The 20,929-nt window shown below is 40.4% G+C and overlaps 2 protein-coding genes across 2 annotated transcripts; one reads left to right on the plus strand and one right to left on the minus strand.

Annotated features, from left to right (window-relative positions):
• The first annotated feature begins 265 nt into the window (after window positions 1–265).
• Window positions 266–3,725, plus strand: LOC122020478 (fructose-bisphosphate aldolase 1, chloroplastic-like). The gene is made up of 6 exons (XM_042578423.1): window positions 266–499; window positions 1,777–2,046; window positions 2,132–2,241; window positions 2,349–2,439; window positions 2,887–3,156; window positions 3,250–3,725. The coding sequence occupies exons 1-6, from the start codon at window positions 353–355 to the stop codon at window positions 3,526–3,528; spliced, it is 1,167 nt and encodes a 388-aa protein (XP_042434357.1). The 5' UTR covers window positions 266–352; the 3' UTR covers window positions 3,529–3,725.
• Window positions 3,726–4,158: 433 nt separating this feature from the next.
• On the minus strand, window positions 4,159–7,642 carry LOC122019917 (T-complex protein 1 subunit delta-like). Its single transcript, XM_042577545.1, has 2 exons — window positions 6,319–7,642; window positions 4,159–4,731 (listed from the first exon to the last, which is right to left on the minus strand). The coding sequence occupies exons 1-2, from the start codon at window positions 7,539–7,541 to the stop codon at window positions 4,350–4,352; spliced, it is 1,605 nt and encodes a 534-aa protein (XP_042433479.1). The 5' UTR covers window positions 7,542–7,642; the 3' UTR covers window positions 4,159–4,349.
• Window positions 7,643–20,929: the final 13,287 nt, after the last annotated feature.

The raw sequence follows: 20,929 nt of genomic DNA on the forward strand, positions 1-20,929 counted from the left end.
TATATATATATATATATATATATATATATATATATATATATATATATATATATATATATATATATATATATATATATATATATATATTTCACTAATCATTTAAATTGATGCCATCGAATTGCCGAATATACCCTCGTTACAGGACGAATATAGGCACACAAATGCCGTGGGAACCCAGAGGCGAACTGGCATTTGACTGGGAAGGGCACGATCGTCATTCAGCGAGTCTCCTCCAAAGGTGACGGCGGATATGCCAAGGCACCGAGTTGATTAATACCCCCGCCCGCCCGGCGTCTTGCAAAGAAGCGGAAGAAGAAGAAGAGCAGAAGAAGAGGAAAGAGAGACGAGAGCGATGGCGTCGTTGCAACTGTCGAGCCAATGGATCTCCGGAAAGACGACTTTCGCCTCGCGGAACTCGCCCCGGACGGCGGTGCCTCGACGCGTCGCCATGCGCCCGATCAGGGCCGGATCTTACACCGACGAGCTCGTCCAGACCGCTGTGAGTCGATCTAGTGTCTCCGATCCGTTATTGGTTTATGTAGTATGATCTTCCGGCCATGATCTGGTTTCAAAACCCTATATTACTAGGCAAATGATGGCCTTTGGACCTCTCTCCCGTTTGGGTTTATCAGATAAAAGTTTTTTTTTTACTGATTGTGGATTTTGTTTCCGTTTGATTTATTGAACTAGTGCTATCTTGTTGTGCTGTGTCTAGTTTTTGTTTAAGATTTTATATGCTGTAGGCTCAGGTAAGTCTCTGTTCCATAATACTGCAACAGGATGAAAATATGTAAGAAGATGAAGTTGGGTTTTGGTTGGAGTTTGAGGTTTCTTATCACGAACAGACAGAAATTGGAGATCTTGGTTTTGCTTACTGAAATCTGAATAGTTGGTTAGCTTATTTATTTTTTAATCAAATATACCGACATTTCATTTCAAGTGATGGAAGGATTTATGTACATCTGATTTATATGATGGTTAATGTCACATAGAATTACTCCATTCTCGTTTGAAGACGTTAATAAGTTTAAACTCTTGTGGGCTAAAATTGTCTAGTGACTAGTTGCAGTGGTTTTTGACTTTTAGTTTGTACGATGAATCAATGATGGCTAAAGAAACTAAAAACACTTGACTTACCCTCTAGGCAAGGAGATAGTTTGGGAACTTACTTGCCCTTGAGGGCAAGGAAGGATGGGGTTCAATGGAATGTGCATTGCACTTGGACATGAGAACTCAAAGCTCCTACAGTAGCGAATATGCCTAAACCATCTAGGTAGAGTATATATATTGAGGTAGTGGTTCGCAACAAACATGTAATCAGACATTGGGTCTGATACTTTTTAACTTGATTGCCTGTATAAAGTTGGAATTGTATATGGAATCTTGTTTTATCATGTTAAGATCTCTAGTTTCTTGTCAGTATTCCAAAACATATCCTGCCAATATTCCTTTTGTTTTCTTATCTATAGCCATATGAGTACTAATTATTGTAGCAAAAAAGAGTATGGCTCGCAAAGATAGTATCATCAATTACAAAGCGGTGTAGATTCATCTCTATAAGAAAGAAAGAGAAGATGATTAACAAACAACGTATATTGGTGAATGATTCATCACTTTTATTTTGAAACAAAATAAGCAGATTTGTCTCAGGATTTTGTACACTGTTTTTGGTTTTTGCTTTTCTATAAATTTTGTTTTGTTGCTTGGTAAACATTGTCAGTGTTGGTCTGCTTTTTTTTCTTTGCTTAGCCAATTGCTTGCTCATTACTATTCTAGAAATCTATTGCTTCACCTGGGCATGGAATTCTTGCTGTCGATGAATCAAATGCTACATGTGGAAAGAGGCTTGCTTCAATTGGTCTGGAGAATACAGAACAAAACCGCCAAGCTTATAGACAGCTTTTGTTGACCACCTCGGGTCTAGGTGCATATATATCTGGGGCTATTCTTTATGAGGAAACACTATACCAATCGACCACAGATGGAAAGAAGTTCGTGGACTGCTTACACCATGAGAAAATCATGCCCGGTATTAAGGTTGATAAGGTAATTATTATCTTCAAAGTTATGACAATTTCTGTTTTACTCATATGAAATGTTGAAGTTTGTTTTTCTTTGTTCCATTGTCAAGGGTTTGGTCCCATTACCTGGATCAAACAATGAATCTTGGTGCCAAGGATTGGATGGATTGGCCTCAAGATGTGCTGAATATTACAAACAAGGCGCACGTTTTGCCAAATGGTTTGTTTAGTTCTCTTACATCCTCCTAGTATTTGTTTCATATTTCATATTGCACTTTATCCAATTACGTCGGTAAGTATCTTCTAAATGCACTGTAAAAACTGCAGGAGGACAGTTGTCAGCATTCCTTCGGGCCCTTCAGCTCTGGCTGTTAAGGAGGCTGCATGGGGACTTGCTCGTTATGCTGCTATTGCCCAGGTAAATCAGATACCCTTTTCTAGTGTACATGACTAGAATCTCCAAACTAAAGTATCACTGCTTTTATTCGTGAACCATGAAATATTTCAGTTTCAAATGTGAAAACAACTTATCTATAATAGTTGGCAGCATGTGGAAATTCTGAATTTAACAAAAAAAGTTGTTTAGGAAAGATAACCCTTTGCTGTAGATCCTTGATACGTATACTCTTACAATTTTCAGAATGGATGAATCCAATGCATAAAATTAAGCATGAAATTTTCTTTCCATACAAGTATCATGTTTTTCTGACTACAATCAAATGTGCCTAACTTTCAAGATTAGAGTGCACACACTTTATTCCATCATCTACATCTTATTTTGATTATCATTTGAATTTAATATTATTGTTCTGGCAGTTATTTGTTTACTGGATTCTTACAAACTTCAATTCTTACCATATTGTAGGATAATGGACTAGTCCCGATAGTGGAGCCTGAGATCCTCCTTGATGGGGATCATCCGATTGAAAGAACTCTTGAGGTGGCCGAGAAAGTTTGGGCTGAAGTCTTCTTCTATCTAGCGGAGAACAATGTGGTATTTGAGGGCATTTTGCTCAAGCCTAGCATGGTCACCCCTGGTGCTGAGCACAAGGAGAAAGCATCGCCAGAGACCATCGCAAAATATACATTGAAAATGCTAAATAGGAGGGTGCCCCCTGCAGTTCCTGGGATCATGGTATGCGTAAATTTGATTGCATCTTTATCTACTCATCTAGCAGTCTCCGCTTTAGTATGAATTAGTCGTGATATATTTTCTTTTTTTGTTCAGTTTCTATCTGGAGGTCAATCGGAGGCAGAAGCAACTTTGAACTTGAATGCAATGAACCTAGCCCCCAACCCATGGCATGTCTCCTTCTCTTACGCTCGCGCTCTTCAGAACAGTGTCTTGAAAACTTGGCAAGGACAACCGGAGAACATCAAAGCTGCACAGAAGGCGCTCTTGGCTCGCGCAAAGGCAAATTCACTGGCTCAGCTAGGTCGCTACTCTGCGGATGGGGAGAACGAGGAGGCCAAGAAGGGGATGTTCCAGAAAGGATACACCTACTGAAGAGAATGCTCAGAGCACAATTTTAGTTTCCAAAGTAAAGTTTCTTGCTATGTCATTTGAACTTAGATTGCCATTTGCTTCCATGTTTTACAAATTCATATGGGTCAGAATAATTATGGACACGGCTGCTAAAAACCGATTAGCATTCAGGCTCTAGAGTATTGAATTTCAAGATGTTTCATGTTTTGCCTTGCTCAGTAAGCTATTTCATTGTCTGAGATTTATCTTCTATCCATCAACAATAGGGAACATGTGCTTGTGCATGCACTATTTCTTTTTCACATTTAGATTTTCATCCATCATGGTACTGTACGAGGCAAGTTAGAAAGGCAAGAGAAAGTTCGCTTACCTAGTGTTGAGAATAGCATGGTTCGAGCCAGTTCGGAGTTTTTCGAGCTGGTTAGAAAAAAATGTTGATCCAATTCAAATTTAAATCATTTTAAATTCTCGATCAATTTAAATTTTATTTCAAATCAAAACTATTTATATTTTAAATTTCCAAACGAATAGAATCGAGAATATCACATGAATTCCGAACTCGAATCACCCCTAGTCTAATTTAGTGAATTGCTTCAGCAGAGAAACGTACATTATTACAAGAAACTTAATGAAAGTAAGGTAGTAACGAAAGAGCGAGAAAAAAAAACATAATATTTCAATTTCATAGTGACAGCCACCAGTAAATTGCTGAGACAATAACCGTGAGTCTCAAAATAAAATGAAACAAAAATAAGATCAAAAAGTCAACTTAAACACCATGTAGAAGACTAGTACTAGTTCCAAATGCCAACAACAAAATCATCTTTGCTCCTCCCTAAGTTTTACCTCACAATGACAACGTCGTCGATCTTCAAAATCATCCTCACACACTCAGCTGCCAGTGTAATCGCGCTCGTGCTAACTAATAACGGCTGCACGACATTCTCCTCCAGGATGTTTGTGATTTGCCCCTTCCTCACATTGATTCCAGAGTTGATCTCGCCCTGGGCATGCCGGTTCCTGAGATCCGTGACGATGGCTATCGAGTTAAGGCCGGCGTTTTCGGCCAATGTGTAGGGAATGACCTCGAGCGCTTCTGCGAACTCCTTTATGCAGTAACTTTCCATACCTTTGAGCTCTTTTGCCCAGGCTCCAAGCTGCCTGGACATTTCAATTTCAGGCGCACCCCCACCAGCAATCAGAAATTTCTTATTTACCAAGCATCTGTAAGAGAATGCAAATTATATTACTAGATATTGAATTTTTGAAGAATCTACTATCATACATACAAGTAAAAATTGCAAAATGATCAACAGCTAAAGCACACCATCACATCGGAGCAACACTACAAATCAGAGGAGAGTGAGCTAAAGCAACTAATCCGGTACAAACTTAAGTATCTATCCTTTAAACCATCCATTGGGTTTGATGAAAATCAACAAAATTTACCAAGATAAAAGGCATACCTTTATTATCATCTAATCACAATTTTTATGAGCAACCTAATTTCTTCTGTGATCCAAGCTGACATAAAATTTTTGTGTTTGCAAAGCAATCTCACTATTGAATCAAGGAAAGTCGCAGTTCAATGGAAAGTAGTACTCTTTCAAGTGTAGACAATCAACATGGCACAAATCAATTGAGATTTTAAGCATCCAGATATTCCAAAAGAGCAACAGCGTGTGCAAGTATATTACTGCCTTAACTTAAAAACAGCCTTGATGAGAATTTTGCATAGTAACATCTAAATTATATAAAATGATCAGATCCTGATGCAAGTAAACTAATACAACCCTCGAGGACAGATCTAACTGATCTTAAGGTTCATAAACTTAAACAAATAAAAACAAAAATGATGCTCAAACAACAAAAAGTTTATCCATGATATCCTATACTACTTGGATTCAGGTGCAAGCATCCAATATGGTGTATTGGAGACAAGTATTTGCATATGGTACATTATCATGTCATAGCATCAGCAAGAAGATCTATCATCTAGAATCTAACACAATAGCTACTATTGTCAAGTCGGCATGAATACAGAGGGTAACCAAAGAGTTTACATAACAGAGATGATATGCAAGCCTAACATGGTCCTTTTTCACAATAAACTTTGTGGAAATAGTCAATGTGAACTCTGTAAAAATTGGTACAATGCTCTCATCTTGCTTTCACTATAAATGCAATATGATGGACTATCAGCTTGGATCCTTTATTAATTGATGCAACTGAAGATTATTATCACTGCTTGGATCCTTTATTAATTGCATCCCACTAGTGAGAGAGCGTCACAATTTTTTGTCACTGATTAATGTCATTAATCTTTGTTGCCTATTTTTTTACCCTACTCCAAATGACATACATAACTTATCGGATGTCTATAATCAAACTATCAGTCTATTATCCACAAACTAAAATTTAAACATCCCATATTATCCTCAAACTTTAAATTTTTCCTACTTGGCCTATTAGAAACATTAACACATGCCGAATATAAATGTGATGATAAACTAGTTCCCTACCCAATAATTCACTAAACCTTCAGCATCCCAGTCATCTATGAATCCGGCTAATGTAATAGCTCAAGAATTTTCTTAACAGCACAACATACAGATTCAGACTCTTTCTACCCAACCCAACCGTACAATGCTTTAATCATGTATAACCAAAAACAATAAAAAGGGAGAAGAAAGAAATTTGACCATAAAAATCAACCTCCAGTTATTAATAAAATTTTCACAAAAAATGCAGGTAAATATGGAAGGTTATTTGCACAGAGGTATAGAGATAATGACATGGGGATGAATTAACCTGACAACACAAAGGGCATCATGGAGACTGCGTTCTGCCTCATCAAGAACCAGCTGGTTTGATCCTCGAACAAGCACAGTTGTTGTCCTTCCCATGTCTTTGATTCCTGTTATCTTTACAATTTTTCCATCCCCGACTGACACTTCCTCGACACAGTTTGCAAAACCTAGCTTGTCTTCTCGGAAGTGCTCAATGTTAGCAATTGGCAGGCAGTTCAAAGTTTTTGTGATAAATTCAATCTCATCTCTTTCCACATCCTTTACCACCAGAATCTTCGCCTTGGCCAGGTAGTGCAGTGAGAGATCAGTCACAGCATCTCTCAGAATGCTTTTTTGGATAAGAAGCACATTACATCCTGTTGCTTTGATCTTCTTAACCATTCCCAGGATATAATTCCGTTCTTCACGTAGGATCCGGTCCATCTGGGTGTAGTCGGAGACCACGATGCTCTGCTCAATGTCAGTCTTTGGTGGAGAAATCTGAAACTGTACGACAGCAATCTTAGCATTCTCGACCCGAGTTGGGCCGCCAGCCGAATGGCTGACCTTCTTATCAAAGACGAGACCTTTGACTAGCTCCGTGTCATCAACAGTGCCCCCGAGTTTCTTCACTATCTTCACATCGCGGAGATCGACAATGTCCGGTTGTGCAGGGTCGACGACGGAGAGGACAGCATCAACCGCCAAGGGGGCCAGAAGGGAGGAATACTGACTAACGACCTTGCTGTTGAGGGAGGTAGCGGCGGATTTCACAAGGGCATCGCGATTGGAGAGATCAAGCGGTATGGCCATACTGTGTAGGACTTCTACGGCGCGGATGGACAAGCGGTGAAGGGCGTCGGAGACCGCGGTAGGGTGCACACCGGCGGAGAGGAGGGAAAGGGAGCGCTTTAGGAGGGATCCTGCCAGTACGACCACAGTCGTCGTGCCGTCGCCGGCAGCGGCGTCCTGCGAACGGGATAGATCGACGAGCATCTTGGCGGCGGGCTGGATGACCTCCATCTTGTTAAGAATAGTGGCGCCGTCGTTCGTGATGATAACCTCGCCGTTGGCGGAGGAGATCATCTTGTCCATTCCCTTGGGCCCAAGGCTAGTTCGCACGGCATCGGCGACGGCGGAGGCGGCAATGATGTTTGCCTGCCGGACATCGTCACGCCGCTTTGTGTCCACGTAACTCTCCGTCTTCGACGAGGGAGCCCGAAGGACGGCGGCGGCGGCTGCCATGAGGAAAGCAGCGGCGAGACAGCAAATGGAGCGAGATCTACCGAAACCCTAACACCCACACGGATCTTTCGAGAATCGAGGAAGAACTCGTGCAGGACAAGACGAGTGATAGAAGTTGTCGATTTGGGTCTATGAACATGATGGGCCCAAAAATGGCCCAATAAAGTATACGTTCAGCACTGGACAACAAATAAAGTTAATAAATTGTAAAGACTCCTAAAAATTAAAAGGTCTTCGTTATTTGTAAAATCTTCCTATGGACTTGTGTTTCTCATTAAAGCCAAATAGACGTATCATTTAATGTTTAAAATATCTTCATATTATCCGATTATTCGACCGAATAAAAGTTAACAATTATATTTTACAATGGTAAAAGTTAGTATGCATGACAATGGTCATGATCCGATAATAAGTAGGGGCGATGACACATGAAAAATCAACGGTCAATAGTCAACGATCAACGGTCAACACCGTGAGTATCCGGCTAAGTGGACGTACGTGTGTCCGATTCTGCATTACAGCTCGGCCTGATGTCGAGCTTCCAACGCTAAGAAGACTCAAGCATGACTAGTAAGGATGAACGAGGGTCGAGCGGTCGAGCGGTCGAGCGGCCTCCTCACTCGGTCGATCGAGGAGCGCAGCTTCGGCCCTGCAAATACGGTTTCTTCACTCGGGAGACAGAACCGAGACAATAGGATGATTGGCCGAGCGGGCATCCAGCTTGGTCCGACCCTAGTGACGCAATAGGATGATTGGTTGAGCGGACATCCCTCTCGGTCTGGCCCTAGTGTCACCTGAAAGGCACTAGCCGGACGGTCCCTTCGCTCGGCCCGGTAGAGGACAAAGGAAGCAGTTGATGATATCTTCTTGGGGACCAGTGTCGCCGACAGGTGGCATGGTCGGCGGCATGGTCAGACAGAGAATCGTACGAAAGAAGCTTCTACTGTATCGTCAGGGATATGCTCGTGCTATTGAGATATAGTGTCAGACACGCTTTTCTGACACGTCCATTCCAGGTATGCTTTGAGGAGTGTGCACGCCTCGGGGATCGTGCACGCACCTCTGGGGGGCCTATATAAGGACCCCCAGACTTCGACGGAGGTATGCTCACTTCTTTACTGTAGCTACAGTTCTCGTTTCTCCTTTGCTCTACTTCTTTCTGCCAGAGATCTTACTTGAGCGTCAGAGGGCCATCACCGGGGAACCCCTCCCCGGCTCGGCGTTGTACTTGCAGGTCCACGTCGGCGAGAGATCTACGCTTGCAGAGTCTTCAACCAGTCAACGGGAGTGTCACATCCCCAGCGTCCATCGACTCGGCTTTCGGACAGGAACATGTCATATTTAGGTTAGATTTTATATCCTCCTGTCTTTATATCCATCGAATATAGGGATGTAAACAAATGGAAGGGGATAAAAGCTCCATTGTGAATGAGACTTTAGTCCTATATTGGAAGTTTCATGGCATGTTAGTTGGTTTATACTGATTCACATGCATTGAGGATGTGAACAAATGCAAGGGGAAGAGACTCTCTCTCACGCGTGGGTGCGCGGGGGGAGGGGGGGGTGCAAATCCAGGACCCGGATTGCATTGAACCATGTTAACTAGTGTGTAGGCAAGACCTATGCGTGTCGAATGTTGGACTGGTCGAGGTAAAATTTGCCCAAGTGAAACAACCAATATTTTACCACGTAACCTTTTGCTGCAGTGTAACAGATGCATTAAATTCAAGATTAATGCAGAATCATAACGGTCGAGTGATAATGAGTGAAACGGTGGGTGTTTCACTACTCGGAGAGTAATGGTCATTAATCGACCATCGACCATTAACGATGTCGTTGATCTGAGCTCCTATATAAGTGGCCACCAGTGCTTGGTGGGAATCACGGTCAACCGTTGTATCCTAGGAAACAGACGAGCCGGAGGTGGGCGAATCTGTTTCAAGAAAACTACGTCAATCGCAGGCCTTGGTCCGCAGCTCAAAACCCGACCGGCCATCTGCCAGACTTGCCGCTCTGCAACGCTGATCTGCCATACCTGCCGCTCTACAACACAGATATGCCAGACCTGTCACTCTGCAACGCAGACTTACAACTCTATCGCTCTGTCGCTCTGCAGCGCAAACTTGCCGCTCTGCAACGCAGACTTGTCGCTCTGCAACACAGACCTGTAGCTCAGTCAATTTGCCCCACTCGACAATACAGATATACTACTCAGCTGATCAGCCCGCTCGACGACTCAGTCCACTATTCGACACGTAACAGAAACCAGCCCTTGCTGGTAGTCTGACATTATCCGCTTAGGGCATTTTGACTGTAAATTGAATTTAATTCAGTATAGTTTAAATTCAATTAATACCTCATAAATCTCCGGCAACAGATTGTTTATTCCAGCAATCTTGAAACAGACTCGATTCTGTTGAGATGGCCACAGAACAGAATATTGAGGTGCAACAGACTCAGCACGTGCAACATCTTCTGTTGAGATGGCCTCGATTGGAACAGTGCCAATCAGTCATGGGGAAAAACTTGAGAATTTTAGTGGACTGAACTTCAAGAGGTGGTAGCAGAAGATGCCCTTCTACCTGAACATGCTCAATCTGGCTCGGTTCTTGACCGAGGACCCTCCCATGCGTGCTGAGGATGTTGATGCGTAAACCATCAGTACAGTGGAAGCATGGACTCATTCTGAGTTCCTTTGTCGAACCTACATCCTCAACTGCCTTGCCGACTCGCTGTACGATGTGTATAGTATGAAGAGAACGGCTAAGGAGCTGTGGGGGTCCCTAGACAAGAAGTACAAGACGGAGGATACAGGGGCCAAAGAAGTATTTTCATGTGCAAGTCATTTGCATTGAGCCCAAAGAACATGGTTGGATATTAGTTTTGAAAATGATTTTAAAATGATTTTGGAAAACCTTGGTGAAAACTATCCTTTGATAGTAATCATCATTAAAAAGTTAGACACAAACTAGGAGAAAACATTGAGTTTTCAAGGGTTTTCAAATTTGTGTCAATCTTTAAAAATAAGAAGTATTTTCATAGAAGACTATTTTTCCTTGATAATATATACCCTAAGTAATATTTACATGAAATTTCATGAGCTTTGAAATTTTGTAGAATTTTTGGAAAATTTTTGAAGTTGGCTGAAGTCAGCTTTCAGGCATATCAGGCATTCAATCGATCACCCGATCAATTGAGCTGCCTCAATCGATCGGGTGATAGATTGAGAAGGCGTTTTACGCGAACAGAAACGCAGTGGATCGATCCACCGATCGATCCACACTACTTCAATCGATCCATTGATCGATTGAAGTGCAGGTTTTGGCTAAAAATGTCTGATTTTAGCATTTTAAGTCAGTTCGAGTCCCAACAACCATTTCAAACCCCTTAGAATACATTTGTAGACATTTAGGGGGATTTTTCTTGATGAAAACAAGTATGGATTGGTTAAGATAAACCAAAGTGAAGTTTAGGATGAGGTTTAGTTTCAATTCTGAATTTTGGAACCTTAAAACTTCAAGTTTTGGTGTTCAAGGGTCATTAATCATTCCTAACCCTTTGGAGTATATTTGTATACACTTAGGGGGAGTTTTCATGATGAAAACAAGCATGGTTTGGTTAATGTAGACTTAGGTGAAGTTTAGGTTGAGGTTTAGTTTCATTATTGAATTTTGAACTTCAAAACTTCGAGTTTTGGTTTTCCTAACTATTTAGGAACCCCAAGTCATTGTTGGTGCAATGATAGAAGTTTGACCATGTTTTTAGAGAGAGACACATGTCTAGGAAAGGTAGGTCTAAGAATGTCCATGATGGACATGTTGATTCTAGGGTTAGAATCCTAGAATTGGAAAATCAAGCCTTGAAGGCAAAGCTTGAGGAAATGGAGAAAGTCCTAGAGAGGTTAATTATTGGACCTAAAGAACTTGACATGTATTTGGGTGGTCAAAGATCCAAAAATATCAAATTGGGTCCCTCTAAGACCAAAAGGAGGTCAAGTGTTAAGGTGACATATAACATTGGTAAGGGAGGAGTGACCAAGGACAAGGGAAAGTCATCCAAGGTCAATAAGAAGGAATATGCTAGGGTGACATATAATTATGGCAAGGATGAGGTGTCCAAGGTTAAGGACAAGAAGAAATTAACCAAAGACAATGTGTCTAAGGTTAAGAAGGTGAGTTTTGTAGGCCAAGTGTCACCCGAGGTGCACCGAAATGGCCTAGCCATAGTGGATGAGTCACTAAGGGAGGTAACTAAGATTAAGATTCCTAAGGTGAGGAAGATCCTTTGGGATCCATGGTAAATGGATTATCAAATGTGCCAAGTGGTTAGGAGACGGACTTAAGTCTCTAACCTAGTGGGTTGGCACAATTGGGATGGTATCATGCATGAAAATATGACATTGGGGGTCATATTGCATAAAATTTAATTTTTGATGTATAGATGTCATATAAACCCATGATAGGCAAGTATTGTGGTTTAGTATTGGCAGATACATCAAGAGGAAGCCAAAACTAGGACTTTAGGTCAATGTTCAATTGAACTATTTAGCTAGTTTTGAATTTTATGTCAATCTTGGGATCTATGATAAATATATTTATATATATATTTTTCCCAAATAGACATGGATAAAATAGATCTTTCCATAAAATTTGAGATTTTTTGGAGGTCTGTAGAATTTCTGGTGCATTTTTGAAGTTGGTCAGAAAATGTTAATTTTTACAGAAATAGGGTACCAGTCGACTGGTGCAGATACCAGTCGACTGGTAACAGTATTTTTTAGCACAAAATGTCTCTGTAAGCTTATTTTGATGAGGACAGTCGACTGGTTCCGATACCAGTCGACTTGTAACAGTGTATTTCGAACACAGAAGGTTCTGTGAGTGGAAATCGAAAGGGGCAGTCGACTGATACCAGCCTAAAAGTGTCTTTCAACACTGTTCTTGACCGTGTCAACTCGTTTAGATGTATGAGATCCATGGGGGATAAATACATGAGTTTAGGGTCAATTTGGATGACAAGTTTTCAACAATTGGGATATTGTTAGAGCTCTTTTTGATGTATGGCAAAGGAGGAGAAATTTATGTTTAAGTGGGAAACCTAGACACCTTTGCAAGAAATCCGAGCTAAGGGGAGCTTAGGTGAAGGGGGAGCGATTGTTCAGGCAAAGGGGGAGAAACTTACCTTTGCGAGAAATCCTAGCTCAAGGGGGAACATAGGTGAAGGAGGAGCCTAGGGTTAGGTTCCATGACTTATGCATGTGTAGATTTTATGTTTATTCACATTGTTATTGCATTTATGTTTCCCTAACTTAAACAAGTTGCCAAACATCAAAAAGGGGGAGATTGTTGGAGCAATCTAGGTGCCCTAGGTTTTGATGTTTGGGCAAAAGTTTAAGTTAGGTTTATTGTTGTATTTGATATGCATTGTGAGTGTGCAGGATACAGGTGCAATAAGGAAAGTCCAAGTGTAATCTTGGCAGAGGAGAAAAGTCCAAGGATGAGTCTTGGCGGTGTAAGTCCAAGTATGTAGTCTTGTCTTGGCAGAGGAGAAAAGTCCAAGGATGAGTCTTGGCGGTGTAAGTCCAAGTATGTAGTCTTGGCAATGTAAGTCCAAGTGTGACTTGGCAATGGATGAAGTTCCGGAGGTGAGGAGCCTCTTGGCAAAGGAAGACCCGACAATAAGGACAAGGTCGAAGGTGTTGGTTAGTCCTAGGAAAATGTACCGGTTCCACTGTACAAAATTTTTTTGTACAAGTGTCGAACCTTTCCTTAAATAACCTATTGTGTTCTTTAGAAGTTAAATTAGGAATCGTAGACGAAACTTAATATCATTGATTCCAAATTTAACTTATATGTTCTTAATGGTTTATATTTAAATCGCAAGCAGAACTTAACACTATTGATTCAAATCCACCTATGTGATTAATTCCATTAAATATTAATTCTCAAAATTGGCTTCTTGGACTGCATGGCGAGGCACATGACCTTCTTGGATATGGGAGCAACCACCACCGCCTAGACAAAGACTTTTAAGGAAAGCTAATATTTAATTTCCTTAAATAACTCTAGGTTAACCAAAAAGAACAATCGAAACACAAATTCGAAAAAGAAAAAAACACAAACTCGAAAAACTAATTCGAAAAACTAGATCTAATGCTTCTTGTGTTTGGAATTCATACAAAAGAAATACAAGTAGTATGATGCGGAAATTAATTACTAATTATACCTTCCTTTGTAACTTTAATGACCTCTTGATCTTCTACCGTATTCCTCTTCTAACCTCGGACGTTGTGTAGACAACGATCTTCTGAGATGAGAACCACCAAGCATCTTCTTCTTCCTTCTAGGTTTCGGCCACCAAGAGTCCTTCTTGATGAATAGGTTCGGCCACCACCAATGAACCAAGGGATGCTAGAGACTAGGCTTCCTTTCTCTCCTTCTTCTCCTTGCTTGATCCGGCCACCAAGAGAACTCCACCAATGAAGAAGTTTCGGCCACAATAAGGAGAGGAGAGAAAAAGAGGGGTCGGCCACACCACCAAGGAAGAGAGGGAGGAAGAAAAAGAATAGAGTCGTTAGCCATGAAGGCACCTCTACCCCCTCTTTTATAATCCTTGGTCTTGGTAAATAAGAAAATTTAAATAAAAAATTCCTTAATTCTTTTGCCATTAAAAAGAAAATTTAATTAATTAAAATTAAAAACTTTTTCTTAAATCATATGGCCGGCCACTTTTCTAATCTCAAACAAGAAAAATTTAATTCACACAAGAATTAAAACTTCCTAATTTGTTTCCGGAAATTTATAAAAAAATTCTCCAATAATTTTTCCCTTCATGGTGGATTATAAAAAGGAAATTTTATTAACTAAAATCTTTCTTTTAAACATGTGGATGATTTCCAAAAAGGAAAGTTATCTCTAACAATTAAAATCTCCTTTTAATCTACAAATAAGGAAAGATATAAAATCTTTTCTTAATCTTTTGTAGAAACTAATAAAAGAGAATATTTAATTTTTAAACTCTCTTTTAAATTATGAACATGGTTAAAAAAGGAAAGTTTTCTCAAAATTAAAATCTACCTTTCAATCTACAAATAAGGAAAGATTTCAAATCTTTTCTTAATCTTTTGTAGAAAGCTATAAAAGGAAAGATTTAAATTTTAAACTCTATTTTAAAGCCATGAAATCCACATAAGAAAAATTTTTAAAATAAAATTACTTTTTATTTTAATAGGGTCGGCCACCTAAGCTTGGGTTCAAGCTAGGGACGGCCACCTCATGAACCCATGAACCATGCCTTTGGCCGGCCCTAGCTTGGACTCCAAGCTAGCTTGGCCGGCCCCTATAGGATGGGTAAGAAGGTGGGTATAGTACTCTATAATTAAGAGGCTACGATAGGGACCGAGAGGAGGAATTGGTTTTGGTCTCCCGATGAAATTAAGCATCCCGTGTTCGCCCCGAACACATAACTTAATTTCATCAATAATAATTCATTCCACTAAAGAACTATTATTGAACTACCGCACAAATCCCAAATTACAATTTGGGCTCCTTCTTACTATGAGTGTGTTAGTCTCCCTGTGTTTAAGATGTCGAATGTCCACTAATTAAATGAGTTACTGACAACTCAATTAATTAATATCTTAATCAAAGAGTAGTACCACTCAACCTCATCGTCATATCGGACTAAGTCCACCTGCAAGGTTTAACATGACAATTTTTATGAGCTCCTCTTGGGGTCATTCTCAATCTAGATTACTAAGACACAGTTTCCTTCTATAATCAACAACACACACTATAAGTAATATCATTTCCCAACTTATCGGGCTTATTGATTTATCGAGCTAAATCTCACCCATTGATAAGTCAAAGAAATAAATACTAAATATATATGTGTTTGTTATTATATTAGGATTAAGAGCACACACTTTCATAATAACTAAGGTCTAGTTCTTTTACTAAGTCAGTACAAAAAGAACTTATCTAAATGGTCCTACTCAATACACTTGGAGTGTATCAGTGTAATTTATTAGTTAAGATAAACTAATACTTAATTACACTACGACTACTTCAACGGTTTGTTCCTTTCCATCTTAGTCGCGAGCAACTGTTTATAATTTATAAAGAACCGACAACATGATCTTTTTTGTTTGACACCACACACCATGTTATCTACTATATAAATTAATTGAACAAATTACATTTAACAAATAAATGTAGATATTGACCACTGTGATTCTTTATTTCTAAATAAATGTTTATACAAAAGCTAGGCTTTTAGTATATACACTAACAATCTCCCACTTATACTTGTTGGTGCAATATCCCTCAGGTCAAGGTTGACCTAGGTAACCAAGCCGAGTCTTGGTTTGGGTTTAGATGTTTGACAATAAGATATTGATTGAAGAAGAGTCAAGTAGGTCAAGGTTGACTGGATACTTGACTGGGAAGTCCTAACTGGGATGTTAGGCAAAATGAAAGACCTAGTGAGTGAAGCTAGGCAGTATGAAAGTCCTGGTGAGTGAAGCCAGGTAGAAGGAAGTCCTGGTGAGTGAAGCCAGGCAGAAGGAAGTCCTAGTGAGTGAAGCTAGGCAGATGGAAGTCCTAGTGAGTGAAGCTAGGCAGATGGAAAATCCTGGTGAGTGAAGCCAGGTGAAAGTCCTAGTGAGTGAAGCTAGGCAGATGGAAAACCCTAGTGAGTGAAGCTAGGTGAAAGTCCTGGTGAGTGAAGCCAGGCAAGGGAAAATCCAGATGGATCAAGGATGATCGGACATCTGGTGCTGGGAAGTCCAAGTAGGTCAAAGGATTGACTGGATACTTGGCAAGAAAGAAAAGTCCAAGTAGGTCAAAGGGATTGACCGGATACTTGGCACAGAGAAAAGTCCAAGTGGGTCAAAGGGATTGACCGGACACTTGGTAAGGGAGTCCTAGCAGGTCAAGGGAGTGACTAGATGCTAGGCATGACATACCAACAGTCAAGGTTGACCGGATGTTGGTTTGGGAGGTTTGGGACTTGGTTTTGGACAAAAATCAAGCTGGATCGATCGATGGATCGATCTGTGAACCTGGAGCTCGGATCGATCCGTGGATCGATTCAGAGGTCCCAATCGATCGCTGGATCGATTGGCAGCTTCGCGCGATAAGCGCCGGATCGATCCGTGGATCGATCCAGCGCTTTCGAGCGAAGCGCTGGATCGATCCGTGGATCGATCCAAAGCCTCCCCGATCGATTGGGAATATTCGAATCGATCGGGATCCGACCGTTGACATCGTTTATAGCTGCAGGCGTTCGATGGCTGCGGTATTGCTTCTCCAATTCACTCCAGACTACTCGCCAGCTCCTCCACAGCGTTCTCAAAGATCAGATCGCCAGTTCTTGAAGGATCTTGGAAGCTTTCCAAGTCAAGAGGCGGATCAAAGGCAAGAAGAGAAGCTAGGGTTAGGGTTTTCTATACTCATTGTAAGCTTTGCGCTTGTATTTTGTTTCCCTTTCCCTCTCTTCTTGTATTGAGTCTTGTAGGGCTTCTCCGCCCTTGGTAGTTACCATAAAGGAGAGTTTTATTTAGTGGAGGGTGTGTGTGTTGGTGTGGATCCTTGGATTAGTCACCTCTTGTGAGGTGGATACCAAGTAAAACCAACCGTGTTAGTGTTGTGTGTTTGTTTCTGTATTTTCCGCTGCACATCTTTGAAGGAACAAGCAACGCCGAGCAACGAGCGAACGCGACGAGCTATTCACCCCCCCCCCCCTCTAGCTACTTTTGGTCCTAACAAGTGGTATCAGAGCGAGGCCGCTCTTCACCGGAATCATCGCCGGAAGGGTCAAGCATAACAAGAAAAGCTAGAGGGTGAAGAAGTTGAAGCAAATTCTTCAAGTTCAAGACTTTATCAAGCTCAACTTCAAGATGCAATTCCAAGATGGACTTGGATTTGACACAAGGGTGGCTCCATCATATTCATCTACAAGCTTCGATTCTTGGAAATCAAGAATCGAAAATTTTCTTATGATGGAGATAGAGCAATGGTTTGCTCTCATGGAAGGTTTTGAAGCTCCCACAAATTCCAAGGGCAAAGTACTCAAAAGGAGCAAGTGGAGCAAAGACCAAATCCAAAGATGTGAGGCCAATGACAAAGTGACCAAGCTTTTGGTCAATTTGTTGCCAAGCAACATCTTGGAACAAATTGGAGAGTTTGAAGATGCCAAGGAGCTTTGGAGCAAATTGGCAAGAATTCATGAGATCCCCTCCACTGTATCAAATCAAGGAGAATCCAAAGAGGGCGACTCATTGGATCAAGACCAAGAGGAGGACTCCGAGGTTGAGAGATGCTCAACCTCCGAAGAAGAGGAAATCCAAGAAGCTTCATCCTCAAGGGAATGCACCGAAGGGAACAAGGAGGGAGCATACTCCTTGTTTCATGTTCAAAATGATGAAGCCCCCACCTCTAGGATTGAGGGGGAGCAATCCTTGGTGACACCGGATCAAGAAGAAGGAGAAGCTTCTACATCCGGGTCAAGAGATGAAGAGGATGAAGAAGCTTCCACCTCCACAAGTCAAGAAAAATCAAATGGAGGAGCATCACTATCGGATCAAGAGGAAGCCCCTACATCCACATCACATGGAGGAGAAAGCACCACCCCTACACAAGAAGGTATAAATGTTTCAATTAAAAATAAAAATCATATAATATGTTTTGAGTGTAAGGAAAGTGGGCACTACAAGAGCAAGTGTCCCAACTTGGCCAAGAAAAAGGGTCAAGTGACACAAAAGGGCAAGGAGAAGCCCAAGGAGACCACCCCCGGGACAAAGAAGAGCAAGGAGCACATTGTGTGCTTCTTGTGTCAACAAAAAGGGCATTACCGAAGTCAATGCCCCAAGGGGAAGAAGATGGTCAAGGCTCAAGGAGGCACTAGTCAAGGGGGAGCCTCCAAGGTAAAAAGGAAGGTAACTTTCGTTGAGCCTATTCCCTTGCAAAATGGTAAAAAGCATGATAGTTCTAACTTTTATCATTTTAATGCAATTTACCATAAGAATAGAAAGCATGAGGGCCTTAAGGAAAAACATGTGGCCCTACATGCCAAAACTACCCAACCTAAGGTTAGGAAGGTAGATAGACACTTGGGCAATAACTCTAAAGATTTTAGATACAAGCCCAAAAACAAATATGCTCATGAATCAAATGAAAAATCTAAAACTAAGGACTTAGTGATAGAAAATCAAGTCTTGAGGTCAAGACTTGATAAAATGGAAAAGACCCTAAAAAGGATGGAAAATATCCTATTAGGGCAAAATGAGCATAACCTAGGTTTAGGGGTACAAAAGCCATCCAATGGCCATAAAGGTTTGGGATACAAACCAAAGGCTAAGAAGGATGTGCCCTCTTACCATAGAGTTCCATATAGTTATGGAACAAACCCTAGGTCTAGTGGTCAAGCCAAAAATACTAGGGAAGTCATCCCTAAGAGTATTTTTGCAATAAATGTGACTAAGACTTCTAAGAAGTCTAAGAAAGTCACAAACAAGGTCACAAGGGAGGTTATCCCTAGAGTTGACCTAGAAAATGTGACCAAGGCTTCTAAGAAGCCCAACAAGGTCACTAGGAAGGTATCTAGGGAAGTTATCCCTAGTGAGTACCTAGAGCATCCAAGGAGCACCAATAGGTGTTGGGTTCCTAGGAGCATCTTCTCTACCCCATAGATGGGTTAGAGAGTGTCAACTCTGATTAGAAGGGTAGTTAACCCAACTTTGAGGAAATTGACACTCAAGGAGCATTTTCAAGGTTTTAGTTAACCTTTGAAAATGAAATGGACCTATTGATTACTCCTTGAAAGAGTAAAATGTGCCAAATGGTGAAAATTGTTTTTATCTTAAAATGGCACAAATTGGTAAAACCATAAGAACTATCAAGTTGGGATTTTGGTATGTTCTTAGGCAATTTAAGGCAATCCGGGCCTTAAATTTAAAAGTGCTACTCTTGTGGAAAAATGGAATATGCCAACTTTTGAGGACATGTTTATTTTCAATTGGCATACATTAAATCAAGGAAATTAGAAATGCCAATTTAGGTTTTGGCATTCTCTTGTAGCACTTTAGGGCAATCTAGGTTTAAGGTGTAAGTTTAGCTAAGACTTTAAGGATACTTAGATTGTTAATCTAGGTATATTTTATTTATGCTAAATCTTGCCATGATTGTTTGCCCATAATATGCCATGACATCATGTCTAGTTTTGCATTCATGTTTTATTATGAAAAATCCAAAAATACCATGTCATGACATTCATACATCATGTAGTAATAGGATATTTTCTTTTGAAAGTTATTTTATTTTGATGTATGCCATAACATTATCATGCATTAAGTTTAATTCCTTGTAATTAAGGACGAATGGCATTTAACGACACTTATTGACAAGTGACATCCTGGGTGGATGTCTAACATTTCTAAAATGCCTAGATAAATATGCATGATCCCTAGATTAGGGCAAAAACCAAAATCTACATCTCACAAAGACTATAAGGTGACTTGTATGTGTGTTGTCCATATTATATACAAGTGAGATGTTAGGATGATGAACAAAACTCAAGATGTTGATTTAGTGCATTCTTTTGAGTTTTAGGTTCATCAAAACACATAGTTATGTGTTTTCCCATCATTGGGAAAGCTAATGTACAAGTCATGTGCATTAAGCCCAAGGAATGTGATGGGATATTGGTTTTGAAAATGTTTTTAAAATGTTTTTGGAAAACCTTGGTGAAGGCTATCTTTTGATAGTAATCACCATTGAATAGTTAGACACAAACTTGAAGAAAAACACTAAAGTTTTTGCAAGTTTTCAAGTTTGTGTCAATCTTTGAAAATATGATGTATTTTCATAGAAAGCTATTTTTCCATGATTAAGTATGCCCTAAATAATGTCTACACGAAATTTCATAATTTTTGAATTTTTGTAGAATTTTCTAGGGGTTTCTGAAGTTGACTGAAATGGAATTTCAGCAACTATCAGAGCTCCGATCGATCCATGGATCGATTGGAGTTCCTGAATCGATCCATGGATCGATTCAAATGGCAATTCCCGCGAGCAGAAGCTCGCTGGATCGATCAGCCGATCGATCCAGGGAGTCTGAATCGATCAGTGGATCGATTCAGAAAGGTTCAATCGATTGGAACCCAACTCTAATCGATCCAAGTTGCTGATTTTGGCTGGGAAGGCTTGATTTCAGCATCTTTGAACCCCTTTGATTCTAGGTAACCATTCCAAACCCCTTAAATACATTTGTATACATACAAAGGGTGTTTTCATGTTGAAAACAAGGATGGATTGGTTAACGAAGACTAAGTAGAAGTTTAGGTTGAGGTTGTTTCAAATTTTGAATATTTGAACCTCAAAACTTCTAAA

This window comes from Zingiber officinale, chromosome 9A, assembly GCF_018446385.1.
Source record: "Zingiber officinale cultivar Zhangliang chromosome 9A, Zo_v1.1, whole genome shotgun sequence".
NCBI lineage: Eukaryota > Viridiplantae > Streptophyta > Magnoliopsida > Zingiberales > Zingiberaceae > Zingiber > Zingiber officinale.

Bases quoted from the DNA above. Each gene is read 5' to 3' on its own strand.
- LOC122019917 (XM_042577545.1), bottom strand. From the start codon at position 7,541: ATGGCAGCCGCCGCCGCCGTCCTTCGGGCTCCCTCGTCGAAGACGGAG. The intron at 4,732-6,318 runs GTTAATTCATCC...ATTCTCTTACAG, and splicing joins GATGCCCTTTGTGTTGTCAG to ATGCTTGGTAAATAAGAAAT.
- LOC122020478 (XM_042578423.1), top strand. From the start codon at position 353: ATGGCGTCGTTGCAACTGTCGAGCCAATGGATCTCCGGAAAGACGACT. The intron at 2,047-2,131 runs GTAATTATTATC...TCCATTGTCAAG, and splicing joins CCGGTATTAAGGTTGATAAG to GGTTTGGTCCCATTACCTGG. The intron at 3,157-3,249 runs GTATGCGTAAAT...TTTTTTGTTCAG, and splicing joins CTGCAGTTCCTGGGATCATG to TTTCTATCTGGAGGTCAATC.